At 34.4% G+C, this 17,061-nt stretch overlaps 1 protein-coding gene across 1 annotated transcript in view; it reads right to left on the bottom strand.

Moving 5' to 3' along the window:
- The window catches only part of CLDN18 (claudin 18), a 30,221-nt gene extending 14,340 nt beyond the window's left edge, over positions 1-15,881 (bottom strand). Inside the window, exon 1 of the mRNA XM_074234399.1 lies at positions 15,662-15,881. Coding sequence (XP_074090500.1) covers positions 15,662-15,881 — 220 coding nt within the window. The remainder of the gene's footprint in view (positions 1-15,661) is intronic.
- Positions 15,882-17,061: the final 1,180 nt, after the last annotated feature.

The raw sequence follows: 17,061 nt of genomic DNA, 5'->3' as shown, positions 1-17,061 counted from the left end.
CTTCTAAACAATGTGGTAAGATAGGTAGTGAAAATATTATTTTCATTTTGCCAGTAATGGAGCTAAAGTTCAGGGAAGTCAGAGGATTATAGGATTTAGAGCTCTGAGAGATCATCTCATTCGAAGAATAATAGACTTGTAGCTTTAAAGCTTAGAGGGACTTCATCATTTCTATTTTATAGATGAGGGAAGTGTGGTATAGAGAGGCTGTACCACAACCAATATCACATAGGTTGTAAAGAGCAGAGCTGGGGTTCAAATCCATCATTCTTTTCATTCTCATTTTAAAGAGGAGAAATTGAGGTCAAGAGAGGAAAAGTGATTTCTCCCTAGTCCCATAGCTAGTAAATGGTGGATGTAAGACTCAAATCCATGTCAGTCAATAAGCATTTAAAAAGTGTCATTATATATCAAACACTGCGTTAATATGAAGAAAGGCAAAAAGACTGTCCCTGCTCTCAAGGAGCTCACAGTCTGATGGGGAGACAGCAAATAAAGAACCGTGTATTAAAAAAAAAACTGCAGTCAGGATCAACTGAAGGGAAGTAACAGAAAGAAGGCACAAGGATTAAGCAGAATTGGAAAAAAAGTTTCCAGAAGTAAATAAAATTTTTCTGGGACTTGAAGAAAGAGAATTAAGGAGGTAGAAATGGGGGGGGGGGATTCTAGGTATAGGTATGAAAATGCTTGTTGTTGGGAGATATTGTTTGAGGAATAGCAAGGGGCAAGTAGGTGGTACAGTGAATAAAGTGAATAAAAAGCCAGGTTTGGGGGACTCATCTTGCTGAGTACAAATTGGTCTCTGACACTTAATAGTTGAGTGTCCCTGAACAAGCTCATTAATCCTGTTTGCCTCAGTTTCCTCACTTGCAATGAGCATTGGAGAAGGAAATGGCAAATTACTCCAAAATTTTTGCCAAGAAAACCTCAAACGGAATCATAAAGAGTGAGAATTAACTGAAAAACATCTGAACTGCAACAACAGGAAGGAGGTAGCCAATGTTACTAAAACATAGATAGCAAGGGAAGGGTGTGAATTGTAAGAAGACTGGAAAAGTAGGAGTACTTTATAAGTTTATGTCAATGATCATGTGTTATGCTGATGACCAAATTGTTGGCTTGACTTTGTATCTCTGTCATACTTTTTATTTCAGCATACTTCTGAAAGCTTGCCTATCTTAATCCTTAACTTTCTTTTTCCTGACCTCTAGTTTCCTTGCATTGCTTGGGTCTAGCCTGCTTTCTTGCCTTATTGAGATTAAGTGCAGAGGGGTGGAAAGAAACAATAAATCTGACCCATCGTGGTAATTGTTTTGTTTTTATGAAGGCAGAAAAATTATGGTTTTGGGAAGTTTGGAGAGCATGGGAAAAAAATCTATGCTCTCTCCCACAACAGAAGCACAGATATTTCTAGTCTTGATCCTGGGGTTATAATATAATTAATTTATTTTAATCACTTTCTATACATAAACTGAAAAGCACCAGTCTGACACTTGGAGGTTTCCATTTCACTCTTTTTTAAAACAACCACCTTTTACTCTTGTTTGTTATTCTGATCCAGAGGGGCGTGCTTATCAGTTGATACCAGGTAAATCTAGTGACTATTTATGTTTTGCGAAGGTGTGATTACAGCATTTTTCTTGGGTGAATAAAAACTGTTATCAGACCAGAAGGGTGGGCAGGATTCAAAGCAGAAAGAAGCAAATATAAAAAAGGGAACAGAGTGTTCCCTCCCTATTGTAAAATACTTGATTCCCTATAGGAAGGAGGACTGTAGACAAGGAAATAGAGGTTAAATACGCTTACATGCAGATTAAATGGAGATAGAGAGCTCTACATTTTTAAAACATTTGAATGGAAGACAATGGATGTATTTTAGGACAAAAGAGAAAAATTATTAACTTGTATGTATTGTGTAACTCTGAAAAGGAATATTTTAGGTTTGGATTAGGAGGAAACCTTAAAACATGTGTATAGGAAGTGTAGAAGGATGGACCCTATAAATAGTTTAACAATATGGAAAACAAAGAAGAGATTGTGATAGGTAATCCAAGATGAATGGAACTTGAATTGGGCTGGTGAGACAGCCTCAGATAAGGGTGTATTATAGTTCTCTGGCAATCTGGGAAACTCTATGAATCCTTTCACAGAATCATGTTTTTAATGCATAAAACAAAATAAACAGGGTTACAAAGGAAACAAATTCTATTGAAAGATGATTATTGATTTTTACAGAATTGTCACATTTTTATATAATTATTCATAGGATCATAGATATAGAACCCAAAAGGATTCTAGAGACTATCTAGCATAAACTTTCATTTTTTTTCAGTGAGAAAACTGATGCTGAAGGAGGTTATTTGTCTTTGTCCAAGGTCATATTACATAGAATCAGAGATGAGATTTGAACCTGGTCCTCTGCACCACACTGGTATTCAGTATAACTCTGACCATAACTATGGCAACCAACCAATTTCTTTTTTCAAATAGATCTTTATGGATTTATTTTGTTTTTGCATCACCTGCATTTCTGTATTTCTCCCCCCGCCCCCGCCATCTACCTAAATTAAAGAAAAACAAAGTACTTTTAATGAGACTTTACAAAAGGAACATACTTTATCAGACCATGAGTCCCAAGTTTAATGAAAAAAAATATACATTGTACTTATATATTCTTTTCCTTTCTACAAATTTGGCTGACAATTTGATGGATAACTCCCTGAATTATTACTGGTTGTAGCTACAAGATTACAGAGCATCCAGATGAAAACAGAGTCTGAATTTGGGGGTTAGGAACTAAAAAGCAATGAAATGGATTGTAGATAAAATACAGAAGATGAAAAAAAAGGAAAGGAAAACATGAAGAATTTAGAATCTGGATATTTAGAAATTTACTGAATTTGATTCTGGAGGGAAACATCTGAATAGCTAAAAATTTTTAACTTGTTACCAAGAAGTATGATATATACAAGAGTGTATGCTAGGCTTCTGTTAGCACATTTTCATATATAGGAAAATACATTATCAACAATACACTTCCCCCCCCTTGATTATAGAAGTCATAGATTATATTTGGGGGAGAGGGAGTTTATTCTTATTCCTGCCATTTATCCATTGACCATCTTGATATTCACTATCATTTCCTTTTGAGTCTTTGTGGACAGGCAATTGGGATCTAAATACAGATAATCCATTTAAAAAAATCACTTCCCCATTATTTAAATATACATGCTATGTTTTTCAGTGATTATCTGTTGAAATATAATATTAGATTTATTTTTAAATTTGTTTTTTCAATGAGTAAAAAAAAATTTCTCTACCATTCACTTCTCATCCATTATATAAAAAAAGAAAACAAAATTCTTCTAACAAATATTCATGTCCCAAAATATCTTGTCCTGAGCCTATTAATTTCCTATCAGAGTTGAGTAGCATGCTTCATGATTGGTCCTCTAGAACTGTTATTGGTCATCATATTGATCAGAATTTCAATTTTTAAGTCTTTCAAGGTTTTTATCTTTAGAATGTTTTTGTTATTTTATTTTCCTGATCTAACTCATTTCACTTTGTATCATTTCATATAATCTTGTAAGGTCTTTTTGAAAACTATCCTCTTGTCAATTCTCATAGCACAGTAATTTTTTAATACATCTGCATACCATAATTTGACACTTTCCTTAGATTTTATTCCTTTGCTCCCACAAAAAAACTATTTTAAATATTTTTGTGCATTTAAACCCTTTTCCTCTTTTTCTGATTTCTTTGGAGTATATAACCCTAGTAGTGGTGTCACTGAGTCAAAGAGTATGGAGAGTTTAGTAGCATTTGAGAGCATAGTACCATATTGTTCTCCAGAAAAAAATTGGACAAATTTGCATCTCAGTCAGCACTGTGTTTAAGTGCCTATTTTTCTACAACCCTTACAATATTTATCCTTTTTCAGATAACTTTGCTAATCTTATTTGAGTGAGCTGGAACCTTGGAATTACTTTATTTGCATTCCTCACATCTTTATGCTTCAGAGCACTTTCTCACAGTATTGACAGCTTGGATTTTTTTTTCCCCTTTGAAAACTGTTTGTATATATCCTTTGACCATTTATCAATGGAGGAATGGCTTATAATATTTTAGTTGTAATAACTTTCTTTAATGGATTTCATTTTGCTTATTTTTAAAATGAGGAAGTTGATCTTTATAAATGTATATATACTGCTATGAGAGACTGAGCAGAATGAGGAAAGGTTACTTGGGGGGGTGTAATCACAGGGGTGTCATGGTCCCCAAGAGCAGGCTAATTTCAGAAGACAGTTGAGGATAAGAAGTAAAGAAGGGAATAGGGTTATGAGATGTTATTTTGGGTATCACAACTCTCCCACACTCCAGAGCAGGTTATCCTCCCAAAGAAAGACAAGTAACTCAACTGAAGAACTTTTAAAGGAATAGGAAGATGAGTTTATTTAGGTATATGTAGATTGGGGCAGTAACTCAAAACAGAAATGAGGTAATTAGGGATATAGAGGTGAGGGGTGGTAGGTCAAAGACTTGATCCTTTCAGGCAAAGGCAGGGATCCATTGTTTTGTTGATAGAGTATTATTTTGTGTCTGGGAGGAGCAAGGTACTTTTTTTTTTTTTAAATTAGGATAAGTGGTTTGCCTGAGGCCACACAGCTAGGTAATTATTAAGTGTTTGAGGTCTGATTTGAACTCAGGTACTTCTGATTGCAGGGCCGGCACTCTATCCACTGTACCACCTAGCCACCCCTGGAGCAAGGTACTTTTACTAAAGTTCATTGATCTCATCTCATTACTTGGACTATGGGAGATTGAAGGACAAGGTCAGTGTTAATATTAGTAAGTACATGATTAGTGGAGAGGGAATAGATTAATTATAAAATATATTTTTCTGAACAATATTTCCCCTACTCCAATCTGACTCAGCCCTTGGATAAAATTCCTTCTAATAATTCATTGGAAAAATGATCCAAGAAGTAACCAAGTAGGATTACACAGTTGTTCCATTATTAGTGACTTTCTATGAAAGCTATCCAAGGCAGGAAGAGTTTCTTTGCTCTAGTTTGTGTCACTGGAATAAGATCATCTCATCTTTCACAGCTCTGGTACCTTTACTTTAACATAACATATCAACAAGCTTTCTAGAATATAAATTTACTTTGTTGCAGTGTAAAAGTGTAGGCAGATAGAACACTAGTACTTGTTTTGGCTCATTTCATTGTTTAGACCTTTTTATAGGTAGTCACTCAATGGGCCACCAGCAGGTTTCCAATTGGTCACTCCATTTGATTCTTCTTTTTTCCCAAGTCCAGCCTTTAGTTCTAGATCCTCTCCAGAGTCACTCAAAGTCTGACTCAGTAATTCTATCTTTTCCTGAATCCTCTGAAGATCATTGGATTTAGAGCAAAAAGAGAACCTTATAGTTCATCTAGAACATGTCCTCCATTTTGCAAAGGAAGAAATTGAGTTGCAGAGATAGCTGATATTAGCAGAGGGTTCAGAATTTCAACTCAGTCTTCCACCCCCAAATCCAACATTCTTCCTCTAAATTATAGAGAAAGTACTACCTTATTTCCCCATGTATAAGAAACTCCCATGTTTAAGATACACTTTAATTTTGGGGCCCAAAATTTGAAAAAAATTGTATTACATATAGTTATTGAACTTAGGTTTTTTCATCATGAAATTCAAGGACCTTCTGCTCATATCTTTCAGACATCTTTTGGGCAAGTCTGGTACATGGATGCATGCTTAGTCCATTCCATTTCATGAACCTGAAGCACTAATTTTATCCTCCTTTGAAATCTGTAACTTCTTTTTCATCAGCAATTCTTCTTGCCTCATGCTGAACCATCTTTGTGGAAACATGAATTCCAATTGCCCTTTGCTCTTCAATTCATCTCTTCAGTTCCTTCTGTAAATCAGGTCATTTTGCTGACTTGCCTCTCATGACCTTATTCTACTGTGGCATTTTCAGTAGGGTTTCTTCTTCCTGTAGCCAGTCTCAGAATGTTTTTTCAGTTGGAGAAGGACTAAACTGACCAAATTCAGCAGCACGATTTTCATTCACTTTTGCAAACTGGATGACTTTTAACTTGAATTCGGCACTGTAGGAAAATCTTTTCTGGGCCATTTCTGGTCAGAACATGGCAAAAGTAACCTAATCTTATACATGGGGAAATACGATACCTATTTTTGCAATCAGGGTGAATTTTAATTGAAGGACCAGTCACAGGCACTTTTTAGTAGAGTGTCATAGTTTGAATCCAGATGGCATGGCATTTATTTCCTTAATTTAAACAATGGAAAATACTCTATCAGGTTCAGAGACCTGCTTTTTGCTGTTGTTCACTCATTTCAGTTGTATTTTGATTCTTCAAGACCCCATTTGGGGCAAAGATACTGGAGCAGTTTGCCATTTCCTCATTTTACAGAGGAAGAAACTGTACAGTGATTTGCCCAGGGTCACAAAACCAGTATGAAATCAGATTTGAATTCAGGTTTGACTTCTGGTTCTACACCCCATCCACTGTACCACCTAGCTGCTCCAGAGAACTGCAACAGAGGGGAAATGTTCCTCTCTGGTATCAACAACTCATGGCAAAGCATTGTCCACCCTGCCTTGGTTATGATTCAATATATGATACTGCCTCTTTGACAGTTTCTTTTATCTAGGCCTTTTTAATCTACCAATACACAAATCAAGTCAACAATTATTTATTAAGTGCATACTATATCCTAAACATTGTTCAATGGCTTTAGAGATACAAAGAAAATCACAGGACAAATTAGAGATAATCTTGGGGGAGTCATTAAGGTGGAAGGGGAAAGACTTCATGCAAAAGATGGGATTTTAATTGAGTGAAAAACCTGACCTGGATACAGAGAGAAAGAGGGAGAGAATTTACAACTAGGGAAAATGTGTAAAGAACAGCAATGAGGCCAATGTTACTAGATTATTGGGGACCTTACTGACCCTATATCTAATATTGAAGCATACAGTTTTACATCTTGTTTTTCATGCTTAGATAGAATCTATTCTCTCTAAATATCATCTATATTTCCTTTTATAAATTCACTTCCAAAATCAAGTCTCTAGGAATTTACTTGTATGTTAGTTGAGTAGCCTAGATTCTTGTTCTCTTCTTGCTGTTATTGGGTCCTTTTGATTGTGTTTGATTCTTTGTGATCTCATTTTGAGATTTTCTTGGCAAAATACTGGAGTGGTTTGCTATTTCCTTCTCTAGTCCTTTTACAGATAAGTTTACTTAGACAAACTGCATTAAGGGACACAGGGTCACAGTACCTAAGTGTCTGAGACCAAATTTGAACTCAGGTCTTCCTGACTCCAAATCTGGTGCTCTATATACTGCACCACTTAGCTACCCCTGCTTTCTTAAGTACAAAAATTTGTAATAATCTATTGTTCTCAATACCATTTTCCTTCAGTTATCCAGTTCTTTGCAAGAATTATCTATATTCATTACCTTCATTTTGTTCCTTCCTACTTCTCAACTTCTTATAATCTGTGTTTAATTTCACTATTCAAGCTGCTATCCAAGATTATCAGTTCTGTTAAATACAAATGTTTTTTCTCAACCAGGTGACTGATAGATGAGAAACTGGCTAAATGAAGTCAAAACATGTCTTTCCACACACTCCTAGAGACATTCCCTTTCCTTTGCTTCCATGGCACTGATCTTTTCTCTTTTTCTTCCTAACTACTTGGCTGCTCCTCATTCTCATTTCATGGATAATCATCTATTTCCTACTCTAAATAATTTGGGTCACCCCCCCCCCAAGGACTGGTCTATGGCAAAAACTGTTTTTTTTTGTGGTTTCTTCAGTGTTTATTACAGTGGACTAGGACATAGTAAGCCCTTAATATCTGTTCTCTATCTTCATCATCATCATCATTGACATCATCTCTTGTCTTTCTATCATTTTCTCTACATTCTTTTGGCAAGTTCCTTTTCTATACACACACACACACACCCACCCACACACCCACACACACACATACACAAATGGGTTCATTTATATTTATCTCTTTCCATGGGTTCAGTGATCACATCTATACAGAAGACTTGAATTTATATGTGTATAATATATATATATATATGACTTACATATGTGTCTGTATTATACTTATATTTGTATACACATACACATACATATATTTATACCTAATTTTCCTGATTCATTCTGTCTTTTGAATTTTATTTCCATATCCCCAACTATCTCTTGGACATTTCTAACCAGGTTTCTGAAAAGTTAAAAATGCACATTTTCCCCTCTTACATCAATCAACTTTCAAATGATTCTATTTCTTACTTTCTTTTTTCTTTTTTGGTATTTGTACCCCTTGTGCTTAGCACAGTGGTAGAACATGTTAGGAACTTAATAAACAAATGTTTATTGACTGACTGACTATATGTAATCAATTGCTAAGTCTTGTCAATTCTACCTCCCCAACTTCTTTTTAATCCTCCTCTTCTCTACTCTAGTTCAGGCCATCCTCACTTTGAATTATTGAAATATTCACTGACTCCCTACTTCCATCTCTCCCTTCTCTAATCTGGTCTCCACACAGCTGCCAAGATAATTCTCACTGTTGCCTTTTGGTTTTATGCCATGACCATTAATTCTTAGCCATTGCCCTCCCCCTCCCCCTATCCTTTCCAAGATTTATCACTATCCTAATTAAAAATGTTAGTACTCCCTATTCCTTCTAGGATAAATTCCAGGTTCTTCTATCTGGCCTCCAAGACTTCTAGCATCTGACTCCAGCAATTCTTTCCAGCCTTATTAAACATTGTTCATCTTTAAGATTTCTATTTTCCAGCCAAATTGGTCTACTAGTTGTTTCTTGACCTTGATATTCCATTTGCTGATTTTGTGTATTCATGTAATCTATATCCCAGACCTTTCAAGGCTTCTTCTTCCCAAGCTTTGGGAAGCTTCAAGGCTTAGTCTAGGTTGTACCTCTACTACAGAGTCACTATGACTTCCCTATGAAAGTTTGGATTTCACGTTGTTGAATATCATATCTTGTAAAAGGTTGAAAGGATGCAAATTTTAATGTTAGGAATCTTTGAGATTCCTTAAATCTCTTTGTATTTACTTCTTTGTGAACATGTTCTAAACTCTACACTTCCTCCATTCTATGGTAAGTTACTTGAGAACTTTTTTGTTTGTCTTTGTATTTGGGAACTCCTCCCAGTATCTGATTATTTAACAGGCATTTAATTAATGATTATTGGATTGAATTGTTGAATTTTGGCATCTCATTTTATCTTATGACTGCCTCTTTTAAAGAGGATTGGTTTCCTTGCACAGCTACAAATGCTTTTTTTTTTCTGATTTAAAGAACTTTGGCAATGTGTGGAAGGTGAAAGGAGAGAATAAGCATATTTTAAGCATCTACTCTGTGCCAGATACTGTGGTAAGTGCTTTACAAATATGTTATTTGAAAATATGGGAAGGGAATGAGGGACCTTCATAGCTTTGAAATATATTTTTCCTGGCCTAGAAAATTCATCATTTTTCCCATCCATGGAACAATTGGTGAGGGTAACATACACCTAGAGAGGGTAACATGCAACCATAATATTGTATCTGATAAACTAATCAGAACATATTATTGCATGGCAAAACAGATACATGATAAAATAATTGAATTATACATATTAATTGAAAATCTTATAGGTATAAGGTATAATGTTAGTTTTTACTGGCACTAACAAGAAATATCAGCCCCAATCTCTGTCTTCAATTAACTTAAAATCTAGTTGGGGAGACAACTTAGGCATATTTTCTTTCTTTCTTTTTTTTTTTAAGTTTTTCCAAGGCATTGTGGTTAAGTGGCTTGCCCAAGGCCACACAGCTAGGTAATTATTAATTGTTTGAGACCAGATTTGAACTCAGGTATGCCTGATTCCAGGCCTGCTTCTCTATCCACTGTGTCACCTAGCTGCCCCCCAGGCACTTTTTCTATTGCAGGGCTGTCCAACCTTATTTTTAAAAAGTTTTTATTGAAACAACAGACGATATATTTTGATTTGCCATTTTAGTAAGAGCTCTGGTAGCTTGACTTTATTTACTAACGCAATTAGTAGCTTAGAGGGGGCTGCATAAAATTTCACTGCTGCATTTTGGACAGCCCTGTCTATTGCATAATTTCAACTGAAGTGGCATAAAGACAAAAATTTGCAAAGTTGACCTCTATCCCAACATTCCACAAATATCTTTGCTTTGTTCTTAGGGGTTCCCTTTTTTGTAGACTACTAAGAGTTTTCTTGGCTCTGCATTTTCTTGGATGCCTTCTATCAGTCTTCACATGTACTGATCCCTGAATAAAAGGCAAAAAATAAAATAACTCTATCTTAGAAATAGTGATACCTTAGAAATAGCTACCCGGCTAGGTACTCTATGGAGAATTTATGGGAAAACATAGACTAGAATTGTGTATCCCTTCCTTCCATCTTTTCCCTCCTTCCTTTCTTCCAACTTCCATCTTCCTTTTTTTTCTTTTGCCTTTTTTCCTGTCTCCCTGCCTTTCTATATAGTTGCCTGCCTGTCTTCCTTTTTGCTATACCTGCCTGCCTCCCTTTCTCTTCATTCTCTCTAACTGTCTCAATTCAAAATAAAGTTTGTTTGGTCCTTTGAATTTCATTCTTGGACATGAAAATCTTTGCTTGGATTCAATTTTATTACATAGTTCTTAGCTTCATTAAACTCCTGCCTTCTCATTCTTTACTTTCTACCATTTCTAACTATTCATTTCTTGATTCCCTTATTATCCCATCCTCCAAAAAAGCATGCATGTCTCATGCTTAAGTATTACCAAGTCAGTGATTTCACTTATCCTTCCTACTATATCTCCTACTATATAATGAGACTTCTGAATGTAAATTTTATATATTAATCTGAATAAACAACAAATCTTTTATGTCACTTTTTCTATAGTTGATTTAACCTGATAAATTTTTGCATTTAAATTTCAAAGATTCCCAACATTAAAAATTTGCATCATTTCAACCTTTTACAAGATATGATATTCAACAATGTGAGATCCAAACTTTCATATAAATTGCCCAGATTAATGGAGAAGAAGATGGAATACTTAAATAATTAAGAAAAATAAATTGAACAAATTATCAATGAGCTCCCTAAGGGGAAAAAACCCTGGACCAGATTGATTCACAAGTAAATTTCACCAATAGTTAAAGAACAGTTAACTCCAATTCTATATAAACTATTTGGAAAAATTAGAAAAGTAATCCCTCCAAATTCCTTTTATAACACAAATATAGTTCTAGTACTTAAAGCAGAAAAAAAGCAGAACAGAGGAAGAACTATAGACTTTTAATGAATATTGACGTAAACATTTTTTTTGATGTAAACATTTTAAATAAAATTCTATCAAGGAGAATATGGCAATATATCAAAAAAGTACATTATGACAAGATGGAATTCATATCAGGACTGCAGGACTGGTTTAAGATTAGCAAAATTATTAGTAAAACCGACCATATCAATAACAAAGATTACATAATTATCTCAATGATGCAGAAAAAGCTTTCTGACAAACTACAGTATTCATTCCTTTAAAAAAATACCAGAAAACATAGGAATAAATGAAGCTTTCCTTAAAATGATAAGGAATATATATTAATCATCAGCAAGCATAATCTGTAATGGGGATAAACTAGGAGTCTTCTGAATAAAGTCAGGGGTGAAGTAAGGATATCCATTATCACCACTATTATTCAATATTGTACTAGAAATGCTAGCTAAGCAATAAGACAAGAAAAATAATTTGAAGGAATAAAATGGGCAATGAGGAAACAAAATTATCTCTGTTTACAGATATGATGGAATATTTGGAGAATCCTAAAGAATCAATTAAAATTGAAATAATTAACAACTTTAATAAAGTTGCAAGATATAAAATAAATCCACATAAATCACCAGCCCTTATACATATTTACAACAAAGCCTAACAAGAAGAGATAGAAAGAGAAATTCCATTTAAAGAAACTATAGTCAATGTAAAATACATGTGAATCTACCTGCCAAAACAAACCCAGGAATTATAGGAATACAATTACAAAACAATTTTTACACAGATAAAGTCATATATAAAAACTGGAAAGAATATTAATGACTAATATGTATGCCAAGTCAGTATAATAAAAAATAATTCTAGTTGAATTAATATACTTATTCAATTCCATTCCAATCAAATAACTGAAAATATTTTATAGAGCTACAAAATTAATCTGGAAAATCAAAAGGGAATTAGTAATAATCAAAAAAGGATGGAGGAAAGTGACTTAGCCATACCAGATTTCAAACTGTACTATAAAGTGGTAATCATCAAAACAATCTGGTATTGGCTTAGAAGTAAATTGGGATAGAGGAATAGATTGGGTAACAGTGCATGGTAGTTAATTGCCATAGTGATCTACTGTTTGATAAATGTAAGGATCTAAGGGTTTTTTTTTGTTTATTTTGTTTTTTTAGGTTTTTGCAAGGCAAATGGGGCTAAGTGGTTTGCCCAAGGCCACACAGCTAGGTAATTATTAAGTGTCTGAGACCAGATTTGAACTCAGGTACTCCTGACTCCAGGGCTGGTGCTCTATACACTGTGCCACCTAGCTGCCCCCATCCAAGGTTTTAAAAGAAGAACTCACTTTTTGACAAAAACTGCTGGGAAAACTGAAAAGCAGTTTGGCAGAAACTAAGTTTAAGTCATAATTGCACACCAAAAACCAAGAAAAAAGTTAAAAATAGATAAATGATTTAGACATAAAGGGAGATGTCATAAGCAAATTAGGGGAACATGAGGTAGTTTACTTATTAGATCTATGAATATGGAAAAATTTATGACAAAAGAAGAGATAGAGAGCATAGCTAGATATAAAATTGATAATTTTGATTACATTAAATTTAAAAGTTTTTGCAAAAACAAAGCCAACACAGCCTTGATTAGAAAGAAAACCAACAATTGGGGAAATTTTTATAGCAAGTTTCTCTGATAAAGGTCTCATTTCTCAGGTATATGGAGAATTGGGTCAATTTTACAAGAATACAAGTCATTTCCCAATTGACAAATATTCAAAGGATATGAACAGCCAGTTTTCAGATGAAGAAATCAAAACTATCTATTATCATAAGGAAAAAATGCTCTAAAAAGTTATTGATTAGAAAAATGAAAATTAAAATATTTCTGAAATGCCAACTTATGCCCATCAGATCACTAATATGAGAGACAAGGAAAGTGACAGATGTTGGAGGTGATATGGTAAAATTGGGATACTAATGCATTGTTGGTGTATTTGTAACTGATCCAACTGTTTTGAAGAACAATTTAGAACCATGCCCATAAGGTTATAAACTGTACATACTCTTTGATCTAGACATATCATTACTAGGTTTGAACCTGGAAGGATCAAAGCAAAGGAAAAAGGACTTATCTGTACAAAAATATTTATAGCAGCTCTTTTTAATAATGGCAAAGAATTAGAAATTAAGAGGATGTCCATCAGTTGGGGAATGACTGAATAAGATGTGGTATATGATTGTGACAAAATACTATTATGCTCTAAGAAATTATGAGCAGGATGCTTAAAGAAAAAAATGAAAAAACTAATGTGAAGTAAAGTGACCAGAACAGGAGAACATTATACACAATAAAAGCATTATTGTATGATGATCAATTGTGAATGACTTAGCTATTCTCAGCAATACAAAGTTCCAAGACAATTCTAAAGGACTTATGATGAAAAAATACTATTCATCTTTGGAGAAAGAACTGATGGAGTCTGAATGCAGAACAAAGCACACATTTTTTTTTGCATTTTTTATCTGTTTTCTTTCACAGCATGACTGTAAATGTGTTTTGCATTATGTCATATATAAGCTATGTCAAGTTACTTGCCTTCTCAGTGGGAAAAGGGAGGAAGAAGAGAATATGGAATTCAAAATTAAAATAAAAGGATGTTAAAATTGTTTTTACATGTAACTGGAAAAATATATTTTAAAAAAGAGATTCAAACCCTTCAGAGAAATACTGAACTACTTCACTGAATAATAGCCCCACTCTACTTCTTGTTCAGGGAACCCATACACACCCCTGTGCCAGGTTTAGGAATCATGGGTAAGTTTAACTTTCAGTGAGTTTTTTTTTTAATTTTTGCAAGGCAAATGGGGTTAAGTGGCTTGCCCAAGGCCACACAGCTAGGTAATTATTAAATGTCTGCGGCCTGATTTGAACTCAGGTACTCCTGACTCCAGGGCTGGTGCTCTATCCACTGTGCAACCTAGCCACCCTTTCAGTGAGTTTTAAATGGAAGAAGGAAAGAAAACAAAATGACTTTCTTAAATACTCAGAATTGGCAGCAAAATCTCTGGTCAGTTCTTCATGACTAAAGTGATATTAAGCATCTAAGTGATTATTTGCATAATCTACATATAAGTATGTATATACATTCCCATACAGAAGAAGTAGTCAATAAAAGTCTGATTTTGGAATCAGGAATAGCTGGATTCAAGTCCTTCTGACAGAAGTTAATTATGTGATAATGAACACATTGCTTGACCTCTTAGAACCCCACAAGTTTCTAACTCTATTAGAGGTGGCAGTTTAAACCATGGGAGTTCCCTAAACCTAAGAAATCACAGATCCAAACCAAAAAATCTTCACCATATATAGATACATATGTGGGCAGATTCTTATTCATATATGAATATATATATATATATATATATATATATTTTTGATGTTCATATTTCAGAATTCCTCACAAACATGGGACAAGACCATCCTATGAACACAATAAATTGTTACTACCTACAGTCTAAAAATCTCAGAGAAAAAATATAATTAAAATGATGCAATAAATGCTTTCTTCCTTTGGGGGAAAAACCTTTTTATCTTTTATTTTTATGAGAATAATAAAGTCAATTGATTTTTCTCTCCTGATGTAACTTAATCCTTACTCATTTCTATCTCTTTTTTCCAGTCTTTATCTCTCTTTTCCTGTTACAAACACACACACACACACACACACACACACACACACACACACACACACAGAATCACAGTGATTTGAAAATCATTGCTCTTTTTTTCTGATAAGAAAGTTTTTATTTTGTTTCTTTCCTTTATGGAATGCCCTGTAAGATATATCCATTTCCCTTAGCTTGATTATGCACACCCTGATTTTCTTCTATTATGTTTCATATATAGCAATAATAGATACAAACATTTATTAAGTTTTGTAAAGACTTTTCACACATTATTTCATTTGATCTCATGATTTGGAGACTACAATGTCAGTGTAAAAAATTCACTGTCATCCAAAGCACAGGGCCAAAATCCTTCATTAGCCCTCAGTTGCAAATTTGGATTCTACTGTCACAGCTGCCAAGATAAATTCCTAAGGGTCATAGCTCAGAGTTTTCTGGAATTCATAAATAAGTGGCATCATAATCTCAAACTTTGTAGGTACCTTTAATACCTGCCAAATAAATTCAGACAAATGGAGACTGCAAATAATCCTAAACCCAAACACACAGAACTTTCAAGTGGAATCTCCTCTTTAAAGCTTCAGTTTCTACATAAATAGCATTGGGTTCCTACCTGGAAGACCAAGAATAGTGTAATATGGTCGACACTCAGTGAAACCAGAGCTCTGCTTCACACAACTCCTCCAAAGTCCTTCATACTGGAACACAGATGTGACTGGATTGTCATACAAGTCCTGGGTGCTCCACATGTCTAGCCCCGTGGCAGCAATGCACCCTGCAAATCCCAGGGTAGATAGGAGGAACCCTATCATTTGGCAAAGGGTTGTTGACATGGTTTTTCTTTCTATGTCCTTTTCCCTTCACCACAGGAGATTAGTTGAGTTATGTCTATGGGTGCAATGGATCTTATAGAAAAAAATGAGTCTTCTTAACCAAGCCACCCAAAGGGGAGCAGTTCTGTAATCAGTTGCTTTCCTTCTGTTGTAGATATTTGCTCAAAGTGTTTTCCTTAGATAGTTCAGTCTCAGTCTTGGTAGGCACGATTATTTTTTCTTCTGTTCAAAAGGGAGAGTGAGTGGTCTCTTGTACTTCTGAGTTAAAGCTGGCTTGGCTTGTTTGGGGGCAGAGACAGCCTTCACTGCAATGAAATTTGCTCAGCAACCTTGCCTCCCTTTTCTTGGTTTAAGCCTACACCACTACTTATGCCCAGAGACCTTATCATTGGCTGTACTTACTGTTTGGGAAGAATTTTAAGTGTTTTCACAAGTTGAAAAAAAAAAGAAAACTCAGCTAATAAGCTTTTTCCTTTCCATTATGTGAGAACATGAGAAAAGAATTACAGGGATGATAACAAGCCTTGCAATTTTATGATGTTTTAAAATTATTATACTAAGCTTTCATAGATGTTTTCTCATAACTATACTGTGGAGGAACAAGAGCAGGTAATATCACTTAGAAGAAGAAGTAACCTGAAACTGATACACTTAAACAAAGGCTTAAGAAATCATCTAGTCCATTTTACAGAAGAGAAAACCGAGGTGAGGAAAATTCCGGGGATTTGTCCAACATCACACAAATAATACAGTAAGGATTGAAAATAAAGTCTTCTGATGAATTTTCAGTATTGCAGCCCTTTCATTAAACCATAAGAGAGTTTGCTTGAAAATGAAAGGACTTATAAAATGGCTAGATATGAAAAACTCTGGGAATGGAAGAGATCAAAATTATTATACATTAAAAAGAGGCTTTATACTATGGAAGCTCAACTGGTTATCATTTTCTTCTGGTGACCTAGAGTGATTTGACATTTTTACTCTCAAGAAAAGAGACTCCTTGACTAAATTGTAGGCAATTAGTAGAATACATAAGTTGATGTGTAGTTATTTACTATTCAAATTCTTAAATGTATTGATGATACCAACCTACTCACACAATGATGCAGATTGGAACCCATCCATGAATAGTTTTAAAAATAGGATCATAGATTTAAAACTAGAAAGTTTGAACTAAATG

Source organism: Macrotis lagotis, chromosome 1, assembly GCF_037893015.1.
Source record: "Macrotis lagotis isolate mMagLag1 chromosome 1, bilby.v1.9.chrom.fasta, whole genome shotgun sequence".
In the NCBI taxonomy this organism is placed as follows: Eukaryota; Metazoa; Chordata; class Mammalia; order Peramelemorphia; family Peramelidae; genus Macrotis; species Macrotis lagotis.
Note: the sequence above shows the minus strand (reverse complement) of the source record. Positions and strands in the feature narration are given on the sequence as shown.